The sequence below is a fragment of the Oryza glaberrima genome, chromosome 1 (assembly GCF_000147395.1).
Source record: "Oryza glaberrima chromosome 1, OglaRS2, whole genome shotgun sequence".
NCBI classification, from domain to species: Eukaryota; Viridiplantae; Streptophyta; class Magnoliopsida; order Poales; family Poaceae; genus Oryza; species Oryza glaberrima.
Window position 1 is genome coordinate 23,957,329 of NC_068326.1, and position 21,805 is coordinate 23,979,133.

General features: G+C 45.9%; 1 protein-coding gene across 1 annotated transcript; it reads left to right on the forward strand.

The window, feature by feature from the left end:
* The first annotated feature begins 203 nt into the window (after nt 1-203).
* LOC127755575 (GDSL esterase/lipase At1g28600-like) lies at nt 204-21,208 on the forward strand. Its single transcript, XM_052281256.1, has 5 exons — nt 204-563; nt 669-887; nt 19,190-19,338; nt 19,842-20,118; nt 20,595-21,208. Exons 1-5 carry the CDS (start codon nt 245-247, stop codon nt 20,873-20,875), a joined length of 1,245 nt encoding a protein of 414 aa, XP_052137216.1. The 5' UTR covers nt 204-244; the 3' UTR covers nt 20,876-21,208.
* The last annotated feature ends 597 nt before the right edge of the window (nt 21,209-21,805 follow it).

Genomic DNA, 21,805 nt, shown 5'->3' on the forward strand with positions numbered 1-21,805 from the left:
CCCTCCACCATTCACTTTTCCCACAAACCTCCACTACTCATCCAATCACAATCTTCCACCACTCACTTCTACCTATTCTTTTAATAATTGTGTCCAATTCTAAAGCTTCTTATATTCTACGGATGGAGTATCAAAAAAGAGAAAAAAAAAGAGCCTCTAGTAACACAACGACGCAACACCTTCCCGAGCCGCTTAAGTGCTTAACTGACGCTTCGCATTAATTATCGCCTCGACTCACTCGAGAATGCGAGAATCTCGACTCGAGCAGACAGGAAGAATGGCTTCCTCCACCTCCGGGAGAAGAGGACGAGGACGACTCCTCTCGCCTGCGGCGGTTGTGCTGGCGGCCCTGGCTGTGCTGCTGTCGGCGTCACAGGCACTGGCGGCGCCGTGCTACCCGCGCGTGTTCAGCTTCGGGGACTCGCTAGCTGACACGGGCAACGGCCCTTTCCTCTACGGCAACGACTCCCGCCGGCCATCGCTGTGGCCACCCTACGGCGAGACCTTCTTCCACCGCGCCACCGGCCGGGCCTCCAACGGCCGCCTCATCATCGACTTCATCGGTACGCTACTCGCAACCAATCCAGCCCCTCCACCTGTATTTGCTTAACCCAACATAGTACTAATCACTTGAGATTTGGAAATCGCGCGCGTGGCGCCGGCCTCAGCTGACGCGCTGGGGCTGCCGTTCCTGCGGCCGTACTGGGGCGGGCGGACCGCGGGGGACTTCGCCAGCGGGGCCAACTTCGCGGTGGGCGGCGCCACGGCGCTCAGCCCGGACTTCTTCCGGGAGAGAGGCGTGCACGTGCGCGACACCGTGCACCTCGACATTGAGATGAACTGGTTCCGCGATCTGCTCGGCGTGCTCTGCCCATACGATCTTGCCGGTATGTTCGTCTATTTGTTAGACTTAATCTTGTTATTAATCTTGTTATTTACTTTAGGGTGAATAGCTAATATGGTCCCTGAAGTTTCTCTTTAGACTCAATTTAGTCCTTAAAGTTTCAAATCGTCCAAACAAGTCCTCCAAATTAATCATTTAGGTTAATATAGTCCTTGGATCCACAAAAACTGCCACGTGAGCATGCCAAGTCATCCTCACATGCAGCGGTATGAATGAAATGACCATTCTACCCTTATATACCACCTAGAAAAGAAAGAAAAAAAAGAAGATAAATGTTTTCACACGTGTATGATCGTTTTAGAATTGTCACTTACGATTGTTGCAGGCCTGTTATTTTTTTCTGTTTGTGTCTCTTCTTTCTTTTTTATATGGTATATAAGGATAGAATGGTCATTTTATTCATACCGCTACATGCGAGGATGACTTGGCATGTTTACGTGGCACTTTTTGTGGGTCTAAGGACTATATTAACCCAAATGATTAATTTGGATGACTTGTTTGGACGATTTGAAACCTTAAGGACTAAACTGAACCCGAAGCAAAACTTCAAGAACCATATTAGCTATTCACCCTTTACTTTAGTGTGAGTTGTGATTAGTGTGTGCATGAGTTAGCTTGATCAAGAAAGTCTATGACCTGCATGAAGGTGCTTGCATGTCAAGTAGCTGCAGTAGTGGCGTGGATAGTGGATCAGTTAGCTCTGTTGCATGTGTGTGTTAGTGCTCTACACGCACTGAGATATGACCTGCATGCATAGAGACGTGATTAGTGGGTGATTAAGTCACGGAGTGACTGACCGAGTGGTGCGGCCAGACGTGGCTAACCTGTGCGTTTGTGGTCTACTAGTAATTGTGCATGCACGTGCAACGCACGTCTCCACCAATTAATATATAATCCCAACACACACTATTTGTAATACAACAATGACAATTGTATGTGAATGAAATTTTCATCACATGAAACAAAAACAAAGGAACAATACATACATTTCAAACCCATGTATCATGCAAATAAGAACACAAAATCTCTATTGAAATAGTGGCAGCTCATTTATTTTATATTATCTAAGATAAACACAGCAATTTAAACAAAGCTTCTCCTACAAGTGACAGCTCATCTATTGTTTGTCAAGACAAAACCAAGTGCGGAATACCGAATCTGCATCAATACACTATGGCTGTGTTTGAGAAAGGGGAGATAGAGAAGATTGAGAAGATACGCAAAAAGAGGTGAGCTATTAGTGCATGATTAATTGAGTATTAATTATTTCAAATTTCAAAAATGAACTAATATGATTTTTTAAAGCAACTTTCATATAGAAATTTTTTGCAAAAAACGCACTGTTTAATAGTTTGGGAAACGTGCACGCGGAAAACGATGTGCAATCTATCTCCAATCTCCCCGAACGAACGCTGCCTATGTATCCTACAAAGATCATTGAACATATATAGTCTAGCAATCTTATAGACCATCTAAACAAAATACGATAGTCTGGTCATGCTCCCTGGTCATCGAGCAAATAGGCAAGGTAAGCCTCTACATTAAATGGAGATAGAAGAATTTGAATACGACACTCTTCAAGCTAGCAAGCAAATTGCAATGATCATCTTAATGACTCCATCAAAAAAGAAGTTTTAGTAAACTCAATTGATGATACAGAGTCACTGTGGTATGTCAAATAAACTAATAATGAACTTTTATAAGCCTACTTCAGTTCACAATGGGAAGGCTATTTCATAAAACAACCTAGTAGATAACAGGTCATAAATAAAGGCTTACAATTTTCTATGTTTTATAACAACTGAACTGATGGAAAAAGAGCTAAAACATCGCAGTGGTATGAAAATTTTCAATCAACAGGATGTACAACATCAGTGCCAATAAAGGTTTTTGTATGTCTCCAGTCTTCACAAACTCTATTCCTCACGTTGATTGCTTAGATATATTCCTACGCAAGAAGTGCAAAAAATAGTAATAAGTAAATATATTTTTATTTTCTGTTCCAAAATAATCTTGTACCCAAATAAGAGGGTGGCACTGGAGAGTCTGATCATGTAAAACTCTGTTCACAAGAAATGGTGTTTCTCAATTTAAAAAAAGCACGTGCCCATTTGTTCCTACATACCTGGACATTGGCTGAATTTCCCTTTACCTTTTTTATAGTGGAAGAAGTGTTTTCTTGTTGTCATGATTGTTCACACTTCACACACATGTAACAAGGCACTTGTATTCCAGCATTTTTTTACTGCTGCTACAACAAATACATGTACCAACATTCCAGCATCTTGAAATAGAAGGCAATTACCTGGTTATACATTGCCCTGAACAACATGCAGTGCACTTGCATAAGATGAAATTATAGTACTGTATTTTAGTCCAAATTAAGAACATTCTAAAGGAAATAACACATACGGCAACACCTCAAACCTCCTCATAGCAGCAAGCTAGAAATAAATCAGGAGATGGCTTGCCAGTCTTCAGGTCTGGATCATCCCCCATGATAACATGGTACATCAGTGTAAACATCTCCTTGTGGTTCTGTGTCTTTAAGGAAAAATGATTCATAGATATAAAGAAATAATTAGACATGATTCTAGTTTGAAAAGTACATGGTTTACTGTGAAAAGATAGTACACAGGATTGAGGGCAAATATATTGTTTATTGAATAAATTACCCTGTTGCAACAGCCATTGGTACTCCATCCATTTCGTCGCAAATAAATTTTAAGAAGAATAAATCTGACACATTCAGGTCCATTTCGTCAACCAAAGTAAGGAATAAGGGAAGCAAAATAAATGATTGGGGGTAGGTTTGACTTAATTTTAATCAGCGCGCATTATATCAACATATACATAACTAAAGAGTAAAACATTCATGTTAGCCAGGATAGGGAACTGCTGAATTGGTGCTGGATCACAATCACAACCAGGGAATTACTTTATAGCTTTGACCCAAATGAGGAGCAGCTTTCTTTGTGTTTTACCTGAAACTGAATGTATATTTCTTCATAGATAATATGCATTGATTGGAATGTAGGACAAAATGAGTCAAATTAAGGGAAGATTGATTTGTCGGAAGTTACCACCAAATCGGCAACATGTACGTTTGGCCTAATGCTGTTACATTAGTATAACCTTCTAAAATTATTACATGCAATGGAAGGAGATAATATAAAATTTGGATCGGGGACCAAGCATTCATGCATGTCAAGCTACCACTACTGTACTACTTAGCTGTGTAAATCTCTTATGCACTGGATGACCTAATTTACCTAAGCTAAATTGCTTCACTCTTTCCTCGATGTCACATTACATGGCATTCTCTAAATCAAACTTCCAGATGTTCAAGATTGAACCCAGCTTCACTCTTGCCTGATAGAACAAATATATTTTAACCTACATTAAAATTAAGATTTACAGCACGCACAAGCTCACATAGATACATTCATACATTCCATGGAGTGCTGATGATGGAGATGGTCGTCAGGCAGACATGGATGGGCCTGGGGCAACGGCCTCGGCCGTGGGGCAGATAACGGCCTCATGGTGGAACTGGCCAGATCTGCTTCACAGCGAAGGGCTCGGCGGTAGAGCGGCCAGCGAGCACCGTGATAGTGTAGTGGAGGCCACGATGTGGGTATGTAGCCGAGTTCCATGGATTCCCCTCGCAAGACCGGATCAGCGCCGGCGTCGGTGGTGGCAAGGGAAGAGCGAGCGCGGTGGACGCAGTGGTGGTGTTGACGGGAGCTCAACAGTGTTGGAAGACCAGAAGAGCGAGCATGGCGTTGGGGAAGACCATGGCTCCGTCTTCGGCGGGGACAGTGGTGGAATGTGGCGGCGGCGGCGGATGGGGACGACCTCGGCTCCAGCCGCGGTCGATGGGGAAGACCACGGCTCCGGCGGCTGGGGACGACCTCGGTGGCCAGCGGTGGAGTGCGCGGCGGCGGCGGTGGCGGCGGAAGGGGTTGTCCTCGGCTCCGCCGCTGCGGAGCGGCAGATGGGGAAGAAGTAGGATCCGGCAGCGGCTGGAGAAGTCGGCTCCGGCGAGGATGCGGCGGTGCGGCGCGGTGCCAATACATGCGGGGAGGAGCGAGGAGGAGTAGCGAGCATAGATGGCGAAAAGGCCTGAGGCCCGACGGCCCGGCCCACGACACAGTATTTTGGCTTGGCCCAAGCACGGCCCGGCCCGACGGGGGTCGAGCTCATGCTGGCCCGGCCCGACAATCGTGTCGTGCCTAGGCCCCTCCACCGGCACGTTGGGCCGGCCCGGCACGGCACGGCACGATGGGCCGTAGGCTAGGCACGATACATAAGCAATAGGGAGTAAAAATAAATATATTATAAGCCACGGTCGAAAGCATAGGGACGTAAAATAGACTATTTTAGCTATATATAGGTCACATCCCAAAGAGAGGGAGGGAAAATAGACTTATTTTAGCTATATATAGGCACAACCCATAGGAGAGGGAGGGAAAATAGACTTATTTAAAAAAAGACACGATGGGCCACCCGTACCTTCGGCCGGCCCGGCATGGCCCGACTACTTGTGGGCCGTGCCTGGGCGGGAGGCGCAGCCCATGGGCCGGCACGGTCCGGCACGAAGTGCCGATCGGGCCGGGCCGTGCCGGCCCGATGGCTGGTGGGCCGTGCCTCGCCGTGCCTGGGCCAGGCCGGGCCGGGCGGGCCTTTTGGCCATCTATAGTAGCGAGTCGCGTGGAGGCGGAGAGTAGCGTGTCGCGCGGAGATGCGTAGTCCTCGCACTTAGAGAGTAGTCTTCGCGTGGTGACGTGGAGAAATCATGTGGCGGAGATATACCTAATTTGCGAATGGACGATAGGATTTAACCTGATGATTTGGCATGTAGGATTGGAGAGGTGCTAACTTCTCCTTTTTATATTAGTATAAATTTAACCAATGTAATCAGCATTTGATTGGTGTGCCAAAAGTGAAATATAAGTGCCTGTGTGGTGGTTCGCTCGTGTGCAGTGACAAAAATTTTTTAGTGTCTCATTGTGTACCGTTCATCTTCTTCCTTCGTCAGTGCATCTTCTTTGTGTGTGTCTTTCATCAAGTGAGAAAGAGAGAGGTGTGTGTGCAAGTGAGTGTTTGGGCCAACACTATTGACTCTTGAGCAGGTATAATAGAGGTCTATAAGCTGGCAATACAAGCATCCACGTCATACAAATCATAGGTATGTAACATCTGTTGGTACCATCTATCACTGACGTATACAAATTTGCAACCCATCAACGGACGATACTATTAAACTTGCTCTAATTCACAGTGCGGTGTGCTGTCATTTGGCCCGCGCCCTCCACGTATACGAGCAGGAGAGATTCGATTTGGTGCCACATTTTTTGGTGGGCCCACAAAACTAAAGTCCGCATGACCCAAGTTAGGCCATTCACAGTGCTCCTGCGTGGAGTGTGGACTCGTCTAGCCATGTAGAACACTAGCTGTCATGGAAGAAAAAGTAGGTGGGGCCCATAGTTTTAGTTTGCTTCTCATGTCTTACTTTTGCTACGAGAGCCTTGCCTGCAAGCATCTGCCGCATGGCCCACAGAGCTATGTGGAGGGAAGAAGGGGAAGCGGCGGCGCTGCGCGTCGTGATCATTGTCGCTGAGGGCCGTCGGGTTGTCGTCGTGGTCTTCATCGCCGAGGGCCGCCGGGGTCGCTATCGCTGAAGGCCGTCGGGCCGCCAGCAGATCAGCCGCCAATTCCGCCACCCAAGTAGATCCAACGGTGATACTGCTTCTACGAGTAGATTGGCTCGCGAGAGGACGAAGCGGCCATTTGTTAACGCCAAAATTTAGTAAGATTCTTTAATGGATTCGGTTAAGGAAAGAAGTCGATCAGCTGATGGGAACCTATGCAAAAGAAACCAAGTTCAAGGAGGAATCATGAAGACCATGGCATGACAGTTTAATTCTATCTATTAATTAGGCAAGATTTAGTAACTTCCCTTTTATCTTTAGGAAAGTGTGTTTAGTGTTTGATTAGGACTTGTCATTTTCCTTTTATTTTTAAGAAAGTGTGTTTAGTGTTCGATCAGGACTGTTAACAGCCTATAGGTATAAATATGTACACCCAAGGTCCCTATAAATTATCTCTCGATCAATACAACTTTGGCGCATCGCCACCCTTTTTATTTTTCATCTTTCTCGACGAGCTCTTGTTTCGAGTTGGGCTGCTTCAGCTTCGATCACTGATGAGGGGTAAGGCTTGTTATGGCTGTTTGTATCGGCGAGGCTAGGGTCACGACACTCTAATCTTGTCGATGTAATACCTATTTATCATATATCTCAGTTAATCAAAGTCGTTGTCTAGGCCATACCATTTCTAGGGTTTTGTTGGTATCAGTTAAATTGCTTCATCGATCTAGATTAGCTAAGGTATCTACCACCCTGAAAATCAGACAAAGGCTTGATTGTTTAGACTTTATGCTTCTTTTCATATTTAGTGTTGCATCAATGGGTTTGACCTACTAAGCTGTGCTTATAATCATAAAACTAACCTGCCTTTAATTGCCATTAAGGGTTTCATCGGGGTTTTAGCCGATAAGTTATCTAGACGTTGCATCGGCTTACAAGGATTACATACAAGTTGGTTTTAGCCGATTACAACAAAGGTTTCATTGATTATTTAATCTTGTGAATTTAACCTTCGTATCAAGCAATTATTCTATCATATCATTATTGACTGATTGGTTTCTATTGGATTATATTATTGTTCTATTACATTGTCATCAGCTGATTATCTTTATATCATTATTTACTCAAGTGTCATGATTATCTTTGTATTATTATTTACTCAAGTGTCAGAATCTACATTGGACATATAGCTGATTGCTCAAAACCCTATCGACATTTGCTGGTATCGGCATCGGCTAGCATTGCTATATCGGCTTATTGGTCGATTGGCTCTTTGATATTATATTTATACATCTTGTCAGTTACAAGATCAAACTGACTGTATGCTTGGATCTCATCAATATTTTGGACCTACACTAGATCTAAGCAGATCTTCCAGGCCATTGTGTTCGTCGACTTAGTTCATGCCAACATAGATCTGGCACCATCGGCCGAGCGCGGATTTTTCGTCAACACCGTCCTCGTGGAGCACAAGGCACCATGAGCAGCCGCACTGTCCATGTTGTGGCTACAGATGAAGATATGGAACTCAAGCTCGATCTGCCGGTGCCCGCGCCATTGGAGCTCGATCCATGGCTTCCGAGCTCGATTTGCACCACCGGGGCTCGATCCACCGCCGCTGAAGCTCGATTCGTGGAAAGGAAGATGGCCTTGCTACCTTCGTCTCGGCCTGCCCTTTCTGTCTTCGTCTACTGGGCCGCCGGCGGGGAGGGGAGAGGGAAACAATGGTAGTGGAGAGGAGAGAAGCCAGCGAAGGGGAGAAGTGCCAGTGGAGTGTGGAGGAGAAGCGACGGTGGTGTGGAGTGTGGAGGAGAAGTGACGGTGGTGGAGAGGAGAGATGTTGTCACAGGGGAGAAGCGGTGGTGGACTGAGGAGGAGGAGCGGCGGTGGTGGATAAGGGAGGCGGCCACGGAGGGGAGAAGAGACGACGCCCGTGGAGCAAGGAGAAATGGCGACGCCCGTGGAGAAGGGGATTGGGTGAGAGAGAGGGGAGGAAGGGAGGAGAAAAAGGTATAGGGAGGTGCTGACATGTGGGTCCTGCAGTAGGTTAAGGGTATATATGTAATCCTTTTTATTGTTACAGGGTGTAAAATATAAAAGTTCTAATTGATTACTATTATAGGGACTGACATAAAAATAACTAGGGTCTAAAATAAAAAAACACCATTGTGACATCCATTGTGGGTATGTGGCCTAAATAAGTGTTTTGCTTATGTGGCATCTAGGGCTCCTCAAATGAGGAAACCGCACTGTGAATGGCCTTAGGCACCCGGACTTCGGTGGGATCGAGGCTCGGTGGCGTGGGGAGAGAAGGTCACCGGCGCATTGCGGAGGCCGTGGCTTCGCTAGCTGTGCCGTTCCTCCCGGCGCGATTTCTCCCTCTATCCCCAAATCATCCTCGTGGTCACCCTCACGAGCACGATACTCCCCCCTTCCCGCGCTTGCCCTCGTCTTCCTGAGTCCGTGCCGCTACTTTTTTTGCCTCCCGCGCTTGGTTGCCATCGCTTTGTCTCGCTCACGATGGCATCAAGTCCAGAACAGGTGTTGGGAGCAACAACAGGCACATCTGTGGCTCTCGCCATCACTGTGGACCGAGGTAAGTTGCGTCAAACCCTAACCCTAGCAATATCACCTCACCCTCTCTGCGGAGACAGTAGCCCATGGCCAAGTCCTTTCGTACATGAAGCCACTAAGGAGCTGCATCATTGGCACTCTCGTCGGCGAAGTCCGCAGTCACACGGAGAGCACGAGAGGAGGATAGGAAGGGGATGAGTCGTGGGAGGAGGGATGGAGGCGAGGAATCGCGGAGAGATGGGGGTGACGAGTCGTGGGATAGAGGCGAGAAAATCCTGAGCAAAGGGTAAGACTGCCATTTCACGCCACCTGCAGTATTGGGCTACGAGGCCACGACGTGGGCTGAGTAGCTTCCATGTGGTTCTCCAGATTTTATGGATCCAGTTTGAGGCCACATTGCACTGTGGATCATGTGTCCTTTGAAGTTCCTCAGCCTATTTGGTAGCCCTAGAAATAGCAAATTCAAGGATGTATTGCTAATCCCTAAAACCTCTCCTTTCACGCACCTTGCCACCTTTGATCATGACGCTATGAAGTAACAGTTTGTAGGAGGTGAGGGTAGCTAGCAGTCGCAGTCTCCCGGATCCAAATTTTCTGTTGTACAGCGGCATCGATTCTACACGGTAGTAATTCCAGTGAGAGCAAGTTTAATAGTAGGCTATGAACCAACTATAAACTTACTTGGATGAGAGAGAATTTTAAAAATGAAGAGGTTTGACTCACATGAAAGAGCTAGCTATTCACATACTTCACAATTGATACATTAAATGCACAGGTAAGAGACAAAGAATAAAAACAAATAGAGATAACCTTATAGCGCATCTGCTATACATGTTAACTCTAATATGAGCTATAAGCTTATAGTTGGCTCCACTATTAAACTTGCACTGAGGCTGTGAGAGTAAACAGTGACCTTACTGTAGCGGTTGTTACTGCATAAGACGATCCCAGGGTTTTGATTTTGATTCAACAGTTAATTCAAACACACTACACACTGTAGCTTATCTGCATTCTGTCCTCGAGAGTGGATTTTAAACTCTCGAGGGGACATCCCCTTGTTGTTTGTATGTCATTTAAATAGTCATGAAAAAAATTGAGAAGACGTATTAACATGTGATATATCACTCCACAAACATACAAGTTAAAATTCAACTTCTACATATCACAACAAAAATACAAATTTGACTGTGAATATACATTAGCTAGCTGTAGTTTATTTTTTTGTTTGCGAGATGTAGAAGTTGATTGAACTTGTATGTTTGTGGAGTCATATATCACATATTAATACATCTTTTTAATGTTTTTCATAACCATTTAAGTGACATACAAACAACGAGGGGACATCCCCTCGGGAGTTTAGAATAGTTTCCCTTTTATCCTCCACTGCTGACGATCCGTTTCCAGCAGCCGCCAATAGGTGAGGTTTTAATGCCATGAAGGTGGGAGAGACCACAGACTATTTTGGCCTTTTGTTTGGTTTAGGGGTTGGATGGTGATGATATTGATCACACTTCCAAATTTAAGATTTCGCTCAGAGGAGTTTGAGCTAACTACTACTAGCTATAAACCCATATAATAATAATGTTGAAGTTAACATGTTTACATAGATTAGTTATAAGGTTGTCTCCACTTCTCTTCTCCTCTCTCTCTCTCCCTCTTTCTCTCATTTATATATTTAATGCATTTATGCGTGTTTTGTTTGAGTTGGTTTTCTGATCTAGTTTAGAGAAGAGGACTTACCTAAGCACCTACCCGAGGGTAGTTTAGACTGGAGCAGGATTGTCCAGGCCATAAAGTAGAGATAAAAGGATTACCATAGGCTCATTCATCGAAAATTATATATACAGGAAAACAAAAACGAATTTCTACTTGAAGCATGTGTAAAGCTATTTCTTGCATTAGAGCTAATCCTTATTATTTTTCTTTATCTCTTTCCTCTATATATATATGCTTATAGCTGACTATAGTCTCCTATTAAACTTGCTCTTAGTAACTTTCTTCATCAGTATATTATCTTAAAATGCTTTTTCTAAATGTTTTTTTAACTTTGTAAACATTTAACTCATTTGTATGTGTCCTTGAATAATGGTGATAAATTTTAAATAAATGTCATAAACACTGAATTGTCCATCAACTTTATAACATTTAACTTCATATGGGCAATTGAGCACTTATTCAATTCTATCTATCCATGGCCCATGCTGGGTGGATCTTGCTTTCAGCATCAGTACGCACGTCTTTAGCATGGAGCCCATGCTGGCCTGTGGTAAGTACGATTATATCTTCCAGGGATTCCCGAGAACCGGTCCTTAATTGTCATGGGCACGACTTCCAAAATCATGCATGTATCCACAACCCACCGTTAAAGTATATTTAGTTTAATTAAACCATAACCATGGTGGTACATCATAATATAATTAAGGATTAAATTATAATGAATCCCATTGTGAGCTAATTGATCTAAGCATGGCTAAGCATCCCTAAACCAATCATCCAGTCAATTATAACCCAAGTTATCAATGGCATAAGATATTCAACAGGCTGAGCATGATAGGCATCCATCCCACATGACATTCTAAAACAATGTAATTTAATGGAAAGCAGGGGATTTTATAAAACAGGTTCAACATGATTAATGTTGTATGTATGACTTGCCTTGCTCTTGAGCTGACGGAACCTCGGCAACCACTACGAAATAAACTGGATCACCGGAACTGATGGAATCTAAATGACAAACAAAGCACACAAGAAATACAAGCACTAAGGCTACTAAAACAGCAAAAGAAACCAATTTTAGTGGATTCTATACATTTTAACAAATTCACTGCAACTTGAATAGGTTAAAACGGAGCTCGGATTATTTAGTTATGAATTTTACAATATGAGCTGCGTTATTACTAATAACCGAAAAAACTTAATCATTTGTTACATATTATTGCCCGTATATAAAATAGATAAATGGAAATATATCTCCGGTAAGCAAGCCTCACGAATTAACAACTGAACGAGCCAATACTTCGTGACACGGGACCATCCAAACGGTCAACCGAACCGGTGAACGGAACCGGTGGCTCAGAACGACTATAAACTAAAGAACTACTCGGAACAACCGAACGAACTAAAGCTTTGGCAAAGCTACGCGCGGACGAACAGTTAATGGCTTAGCGAACGGCTGCGGCGAAGACAGCAATTAAGCACGGTTGGCGACAACGACTCGGTACGGCAAACTGTAGGCCGGTAACGACTCGCGTGCACGAAAACGGCTAGGCAACTCAACTACCGAGTTACGGCAGCGGCTAGACAGCGACGAACAAAGCAACACACGACGGGGGCACGGCGGCAAGTGGCAGCGGCTCGCGGCAGCAGCGCAGCAGCGGCGGCAGTAGCCGGCAAGCGGTAGCGGCGGGGACGGCTAGGGCGGCGGCGCTGGTGGCGGCTAGGGCTTAGGAAAATAAAATTGAATAGGAGAATAGGGGGGTGTTACAACTTATATAGGGGAGTGAAAATAGAGAGAGGTGGGGCCGGCTAGGAGGCGGCAACAGGGGGAGAGGGGGGAAACCGACTCGGGCAAGGGGAGGGGCGCGCGTGGCCGAGAGGGAGAGGAGGGGCGCGGCCGAGAGGGAGAGGGGGAGGAAAAATAGGAATAGGATAAGGATAAGGACTTTCCCAAATCGGAAAAGAAATCCGGTGCCGTTTTAGGAAAAGAACGGAAACAGAACCGCGAACGGATTCGGACTCGGCTCGTTATGCAAAACTAAACCGTGGACGAAGAGGGGAGTGAATCAGGCACAATTCATGACCAAATGCGGGAGAGAAAATTTATTATTAATTCAAATCCTGTCAATTGAAATTAACAACATTAATTCCAGTGCTCTGAATATTCCGCTTTAAATCCTGTTAATGATTTTAGAGCAAAGAGAATTCGAAAAAAATTCTGCCTGACATTTTCGATTATTGAATACATTGTTAATTAAGATTTTCTCCTGATTAGCCAAAGTAATTTCTATAGACAATTTATTGGTGAATTAGAAACTACAGAAAAGGGGAAACTCTAGGTGTGACATCTAGGCACCTATCATTGACTAGATCCCACTGCCCGTCACCAACACTATGGAAGAACACTCTAGCTAGGAAGCAGATGTTAGCTTTGGCCCAAGAAAATCACAAACTCACGGGAGAACACACACGAGCAGCAAATTGGGTGGACACACACACAACAGATTCCGTCGGCGACACACGCCTTTGCTGACTTCTCTGATATTGCTGATCTACTAAAACTAACTGATGATTACACGGCTTATATAGCCTCCCGTACATGCACATAGCTAACAGCCCGGCCGGGTCGCACGCACGACTACGAGCCACTCACTCATACAACGATCTACGCATCTTACGCCAAGATTCGCTCTTCCGAGCTGACCACGAGCCACGCCACAACGTGCTCCACTAATCCTGCATGCTCCTAACTAACTTGCCGCTAATCTTGTTATTCACCTAACCTGTTTAGTTGCTAGTTGTGCTGCAACACACGCAGCTGCCATTCACTAGCACTGACTGATTCTACATGCAAACATGGACTAACCACTACCTACGTGATGCACACATAGACATCACTTACAAGATACATGAACATATCACGTTCCTCTCTACATGCAACTAATGCAAAACCCAAAGACATATGCAAGTCATGATTAGTTCCAACAGCAGATAGCAGCCAGAGGGGTGCGCATTCTGGCTGCATACCACCCATTGTTCTAGATCCGTCGTGTGGTTGCCGGCTGTGCGCGGTACGCCTCTCCCATCACAACTCCATCTGGGAAATGAATGCCAGATGGGAGAGGCTGGCGAACGGAATAGGGGCAGAGGAGGCTTGTGCAGCCCCTACGGCTGCATGACACATTTAACCCTTGGCTAGCGCAACGGTGCATCGCTCGATAGATTGTGATGCGTCATGGGTGTGTACGTTGTGGCCACCTAGTCCAAGGCAAGCAACCGACAGAAAGCATACAAAACATTAAATAAATAGCCGCATCAAAATATTTTCCATGATAATATATTGATATACTCCATCCATTTCTTTACTTGTTAGGGTATTGACATGGTATCAGCATGTTGTATCACTATCTCTGATCATATGAAACATTAAATATATAGTTGCATCAAAATATTTTCCATGACAATATAATAATGTCATTTTCACATATCAAATTTTAATATGTTTATATATATTAATGAGCTAAGATTTGTAGGTTTGACTACACGCATTCTATCCTAATAGAACAATTCATGGCACTAGGTCATTCAGTGAGGGTTGTGTGGATATGGATAGTAGCAACATTCTATCTCACTTTTTTAGTTTACCTTCCTTAACTTTCCATGTTCATTGTCTGTTTGAGAAATGGGAATATTGGATTGTCTAGAATAAAGTCGGAGATCTAAACTCTTATGAATTGTGGTTACTTAGTTTACTGCACAACAATAAATTGTGCTTCCAAAGAGGAGAACTGCACCAACAAAAATATGGAAAGCAATTTATCATTACCAAGAAATAGTGGAATTTATTTATGAATTGATGATTGGTGGCTTCTGATTGCACTAAGGAAGACTGTCCATTTCAACATCCAGGGGGAATATTCGAAGATAACCCGTGAAAACTGGACATAAGCATTTTTTAATAGAGATAAGTATAAGCATGAAATACATTCCCACCAAATCTACTGTTAATGTAAAATTTGTCTTTTGGTTCCCCCACATGAAGTTGAGTTTGGACATGAATATATTTCATGTTTATACATATCTCTAGTATTTTTTTTCATTAATTTAGAAAACTTATAGGTTCGGTTTTCACAGGTTTTCATTTATTTGATGGTTTTCATTGGATACCCCCCCCCCCCAAAATCCCCCACACCCAAACATCCATACTGTACCGCCCGTTCCGTCGTGGCGCCTAGCGGGAAAACTAGCTCTTAAAAATCCTAATTGCGAAATCCGTTTCTTTGCTTGTTGTCTAGTGCCGTGCCATCTCAGATCTCAAATCCCCGATCTATCGTCGAGTTCAATCCCGAATCCAAATCCTTCCCAAATCAAATCCCTCCGTAAAAGTCTAATTCGCCTCCCTAGGGTTCGATGGGCCGAATCCCTCTCGGCCCATCTCCCCCTACCCTCCCCGGCTCTCTCTCTCTCTCTCTCTCTCTCTCTCTCTCCCTCTCTCTCTCTCTCTCTCCCTCTCCCCCGCTCTGCCCGTGCGCAGCGCACGCGTGCGCGTGAGCCGCGCCGAGCCGAGCGCTCCCGCCCCCGTCGCCGCCGCCGTCAGCCTCTACCGCGCCTGCCCGCGCCTGCAGCCCGTGTCGCCGTTCCGTTCCAAACCGCCCCCGCCGTCATCACCGTCGTCATCGGCTCCGCCCCGCCACTCCCCGCGCGTGCCTCCATGGGACGGAGGCAGAGCCCTCCGCCCCTTCTGCCGCGTCGCCCCCCCTCTCCCTCCTCCTTTTCCCCGAAACGGCAAGGAGGCAAGCCCCCTTTTCCTCTCCTCCTTTTCCCCTTTTTCTCACCCCGCCGGCGTCATCCTTCCCCCACCTCTGCGCCGCTTGACCGCCGAGCGCTGGCTCGCTCTCCTTGACCGCCCCAAGGTTGGTTTCCAAACCGACATCGCCGCCCTGTAAACTCAAGAACCCTCCCTTCCTTTTCCCCTCCCAAACCTTCCCCGTTTTCGCCCGCGCCATTGCCGTCCCTCTCGCCGACCGCCGCCGACGCGTGTGCCGGAGGAGCCGGCACGAGCAAGGACGCGGAAGGGGACTCCGGGCGCGCCCTCTCCTTCCTCTTCCCCGGCCCGAGGCCGGAGAGATCGCTCCCGTGCCGTCGGCCCATCCTCACTGCGCCCTTCCTCATCGCGGTAGTGCCTCCCCCCGTTCTCCGTCCTCAATCCATCCCTTCCCCTTAGTTTCCGGTAGAAGCATGTGTAGCCTCCCCGTAGCTAGCCGGCGCCGCCCCGACCGTTGCCGCCGCTCGCCGTGTGCTCGCCGCCGTCGCCGCCCGAGCTCCGTAGCGCCCGCTCGTCGCCAGCCTCGCTCGGCGTAGCTCCGCACAATCCGACGCTAGCAATGGATTCCCGTAGCCGCGTAGATGCTCTCACCGCCGGGAATCGACCCCTCGTGACCTCGTCGCCGTTTCCCCCTTCTCCCGCCGCCGGTTGCCGCCGCCGCAATCCGCCGCCGTCGAGCATCCCCCGGCGAATCCGAGCCGTTGGCTCGTCTCCCCTCGTCCCGTGCAACCTCCCGATGTGCTCGCTTTCGCTTGTATCGCCGTGGTTCGCTCCGCCGATCGCCACCGCCGTCCGTTCCGGCCGTCATCGTTGTCTACCTCCCGCCGGTCCGCGTGGCAGCCACGTAGGCATCACGTCGGCGCCACGTCGGCCGCAACCAGGCCGACTGACCCGGCCAGCCGCCCCCTCCGCTTCCCTCCCCGTGCGCGCGGTCCACCGCGAGCCGTGAGGCTGCGCGTGGGCCCGCCGCACCGCGTCCTCCGCAAGCCGCACGCATGCGCCGCGCCTCCCTCCCAAAACCCTAGCACGCCCGCGTGCACCTCGCTCACGGTGAGCCGAGTCGCTGACAAGCGGGTCCCACCCGGGACCACGCGAGGTGAGCCCGGTCCACCGGCTCCCTCTCTCCTCCCCTCCCGCGCGCCCTACTGGGCCGAGTCCTCTTGGGCCGGCCGGCCCATTAGCTCGGCCGAGCCGCGCCTCCTCTCTCGGGCCGCGCCTTAGTCGCCCGAGGGAAGTCTACTCCTCCTCCCTCTTTCTTTTCTTTTCAAAAGGGTTTAAATAAATCCTTTTTCCTTTAGACCAAAAGTCCAATAATCTTAGAAATTCAATATCTTCCCAACCGTAAGTCCGTTTGACTCCGTTCAACTTCCAAAAATCCTCAAATCTCGAGATCTATCTAATGGCACGCTTAGGGGTCAGTAATAGGGCCTTATTTTCGCCGTTTGTTGAGTTGTCCCGTTTCGCGTGTAGTTTCGGAGCCCGAAGACCCGCAGTGCGAGGATTTCGAGGATCAAGCTCAAGATCTCGAGCAAGGCAAGCCACCTTTGAACATCTTGAGCCTATATTTGAATTTAATTATGTTATTTGAAAAATATTATGCTTAGGTAGGATTGCACTTAATCTGTTTACACCGTCTGCAAGGCAGACCGGTGTGCCTACCTAACTTGTTGCATCTGATCCTTCCATTGTAATTGCTATACCATGTTCCCTTGTAACCACCTAGTTGCGCCTCGGTAATCGTGCACCCTGCATGGGTATCGACGGTCGCCTTCAAACTTAAAATCTGAGGAAAATCTTGGGTAAAACTTGGGTTTTACAAAAGACTTGGAAAACCCGACACCTGGGTCGGTGCTTGCGAACTAAATGAATTTCCAAAATCGTGGACCGGGGAACGTACCGGGTGTACGGTTTCCCGCTCTTGCACTTAAGGACCGTTTCCTTAGAATTTCATCCGAACATAAGACAAGTACGACCACATGGGTGGAGTGGGACACCCCTGGCTGAGTAATTAGCTAATCGGCGGAGCCTTGATGCCAAGAGACATGTGGATTCGCCGGGGTGGTGTCGGGGAGGACCCCTAGGCTTCCTGGCACAGTATGGTCTGGGACCTAATCTGGTGTTGGTCTGGAACCCCTCTCGTTGGCATATGGTGAACCTGTGTCGGCTTTCGAAATGCCTTGTCATGAAAGCCTTATGGTCTCCAGTCGTGGCCGTTCTGCACGGGCTGGATGATCCGGGTTAGTAATGTCGTGTGGGTAAAGTGTACCCCCTCTGCAGAGGTTATTAAACTGTTCGAACAGCCGTGCCCACGGTCATGGGCGGATGTGAGGTGATTCCTAGTGTAGTTTTGTTTGACTACTGCCTTGTGAAATTTGCTGTTGTGAAATGGGTTTGATGTTTGGAAAATCTGCGGCTGATGGGATCAGCCAGGCCCGGGTGGCCGTTTGAAAGCTGTTGGCCGGGTGCCAATCTTGATCAATTCAAAAGACTGGTACATTGCACATACTCCGACCGGACGAGACGCACTGTCTCACCCGTGTCGTTTGAGAAGCACTCACTTAGTCGTTTCAGAAATAAGTTCAAATAAAATCAATTGCAAAAATAACAGCCTTTCCTTGAAGCCTGCATTAAACACTTATTTCCCATGGCTTGCTGAGTACTCCCGTACTCACCCTTGCTCTATATAAATAATCCCCCCCCAGTTGCTGAAGAAGATGAAGCGGATCCCGCCGATGAGGAGTTCTTCCAGGAGCAAGCCGGCTACGACGAGTTTTAGGGTTTCGGCCTAGTTCCCAAGTCGCGCCTGTGATATGTGGTCCAAGTCTTGGCTTCCGCGTTCCTTTTGTAATGCAGTTGTGAGCTCGGGATCTGTCCGCAGCCCAACATGACTGTACCCCTACTCTATAATAAAGAGACCTCTGTTGCTGTGATATCCTGTCTTCCTGTTATACCAGCACTGTTTCCTAGGACTGGTATCGATTAACAGGTTAATTTGGAGCGTCACGGGCTAGTTCCGCTCGGGACTAGTTCGGGGCGTGACACATACCATGATATATCAATTAATCATCATGATACACGATAACTGATAGTGTATTTTGTTAAAATTAAATTCAATAAAGAAACATTTTCAGACATTTTGCTTATCTCTTCATTTTGCACTACAAATCCGAATGCATTAGTTTATAAATAGACATACTCATGGGATGAAATCAGAAATTATTAAAATTATTTGATAAGCACACATCATGCCACTGCTAAATATTTGGTCAGCATGATGTGATTGTCATGCGAGAAATGGTTACACTCCTCGAAGGCCTACAAAAAAAATCTGAAAACAATTAATATGCGAGTGGAAAGATTATGTTGCTACAAATCTGGTTTGTAATATGCTTAAAAAATGAATATGCAGATATTGATGAATGTTTAACTAGCATATAAAGCATCAATTTTGATACTTAAAGGCCCTTTTCAACAATACTACATATTTACATGCTAATTCTAACCATGTTTATTTCACAGATTGCAACGACATGATGAATCAATCTCTCTTCTTAGTCGGAGAAATTGGTGGCAATGATTACAACCATCCTCTTATGGGCGGGGTATCCATTAGAAAGATTCGCAGCTTCACTCCGAGTATCATTGCCAAAATTTCTTCCACAATCACTGTGAGTAATATGCCTATGGACATACATACATATATATAAGGTGCCTGGGCTTCAAGGTTTGAAATACACGAATTGGCTCCAATTTTGAAAATTTTCAACTTCTTGTTTTTATATACCTAGATGCAAGAATTTGATTCAACCCATAATTAGCAGTAAAACAACTCAAATTCATGGATGGGAGAGAACCTTTTTAATTTTGACATGGGGAAAACATCTTGTTAGTCTATAATTTATTGATGTCTTATTCTATATTTTATGGAATTCCTACTTTGTAGCTGTGACACATCTTCTTATTTATGTGAGAGCTATAAATGTCTTGATCATATTTGCTGTAATATTTGTAAATGGCTCAGAATGGTCTAAAGATAAGAATTTTTGGATTGTTAGAGATGGACTCACTTCACTCGTTTGTATAACTAGTCCTTTTTCACCATCACAAGCTCATGTATCACAACATGGAACAAGTGTATATGGCTAGTAATGCAATAGAGTTGAGTTTGTAGGAATTGATCGGGCTCGGAGCCAAGACGTTAGTTGTTCCTGGTAATCTCCCAATTGGATGTATTCCACATTATCTCATGATATTCAAGAGTGGTAAGAAGGAAGATTATGAGCCAGAGACAGGTTGCCTCAGGTGGATGAACGAGTTCGCGCAATACCACAACAGACTTCTTATGGATGAACTAGAAAATTTACGGAAGCTTCATCCTGATGTGGCCATCATCTATGCCGATTACTATGGAGCTGCTATGGAAATCTTCCTTTCCCCTGAACAATTTGGTGATTTTCGTTAATTCATTACTGTATCTACTCTGATTTCTTTTGTAAAGCTTAACATATTAATTTTAGTTTTTAGTTTACAAGAAAAATACTCTATATGTGTGTTCTCTTAAATTTGATTTCCTTATGTTGACAATGAATCGCTTGATGACAAACACTCTATATTTGTTCTTGCTTCATTTATTTGTAGTAGACAACAAAGTATCTAGAGGAGAGGAGCTGAAAAGCAATATATAGGCATCTAAATTTGATTTCCTTAGCGCTTCTCAAACCAAAGCAAATCTTTATCTATATATGCCTGTATCTTAGTCACAGCAGCTAAATAGGATTTCTGCTCCACAAATTTATTACCAAGTTGGCTAGTTTATTTTTCAGCACCTCATGGCATGCGCTCCTATGCTAATTTTTGCATTGACAAATCACAGTTTTTTATTCTCGTTGATAGCTTGAATAAAAATTCTCTGATCGTGTTTCAGGAATTGAGAATCCTTTGGTAGCTTGCTGTGGTGGAGGAGGACCTTATGGTGTATCTGAAACTGCAAGATGTGGAAATGGTGAATACAGGGTGTGCGATGACCCACAACTGTATGGGTCATGGGATGGCTTTCATCCATCAGAAGCAGTCTATAAGGCCATTGCAACTGGCCTGATATGGGGTTCATACACACAACCTCCAATCGCTACCACCACCATTTCGTGCCTGCAAATTACAGAGCTCAGTTCTTCTGTTGAATACAAGGTCCTCTATGATTTGTAATTGTGTGACTATATTTTGTTATTTTCATAGAATGTATGTGCGGATAAAAGGTTCATGTGGAATCGTCGAAATAAGCTGGTATTGTGCTGAAATCGAGTTGAACTTATGCCATCGGGTCTTCTAACGGATTAGTTCTATGACTTCCATCTCAAGTGTGCCACCTCCCACCTCCATGAATCAAAGCACTTAATTTTTTTTTTCTATTTTCCTTCATAAGTTGTGTTTTGTTTAGTTAAATTTTTTCCATGTACCGTTCATCTTGTCTTTAGTTCTTGATGGCTTAGTCAAAGACTAATCATTTATATATCTCAGTAGTTCATTTGTTTGATTATCTAGGTTGATATAATCTAAATATATTCGACCATGTACCCATTATCTATTTAACAATTTCTTGTGTTTAATTCCCCATTCATAATATTTAGTTTGCATTTATCTTGTTCTCGTAGTATTCATTTGTTCAGGAATCCTAATCCGTGCATGCGCGGCAGGGGGAAGCGTGCGCGTTTTCTGACCATGCAACGATAAGCTCGGGGTAGGGTTAGGGTTAGGGATTCAGGGGGTGGGTGAGGGAAGGTGGCACTGGGAGGGGGAAGTGGGGGATCGGCTTAGAGGGATGGCCTAGGAGGTGGTGAACCGGCGGTGGGTGGTGGACAAGGGTGGGCAATGAGGCGGCGGAGGTGTTGTCGAGACCGCGGAGTCAACTGCATGCGGTGGGCCGGTGTTTATGATGAGGGCAACGGGAGGTGAAGAGGAGGGGTAGGCCGACAAGGGCGGGGCCACACCGGTGAGGCTGGGCGGCGGTGGGGGAAGCAAAAGAGGAGAGGGTTTGGAGCTGACCTGGATCTTGTGTCAACAGAAGAGGACGAAAGGAATCCGTCAGAGGGACTACGTGAGGCGCTTTGTTTCTTGCTGCACTGCTGCATGCTCTTC

What these genes read in the sequence shown, in the direction of transcription:
- LOC127755575 (XM_052281256.1), top strand. Translation starts at nt 245, where the DNA reads ATGCGAGAATCTCGACTCGAGCAGACAGGAAGAATGGCTTCCTCCACC. An exon ending in AAATTTCTTCCACAATCACT is followed by an intron (nt 19,339 to 19,841) that starts GTGAGTAATATG and finishes TTGAGTTTGTAG; the next exon opens with GAATTGATCGGGCTCGGAGC. An exon ending in CCTTTCCCCTGAACAATTTG is followed by an intron (nt 20,119 to 20,594) that starts GTGATTTTCGTT and finishes ATCGTGTTTCAG; the next exon opens with GAATTGAGAATCCTTTGGTA.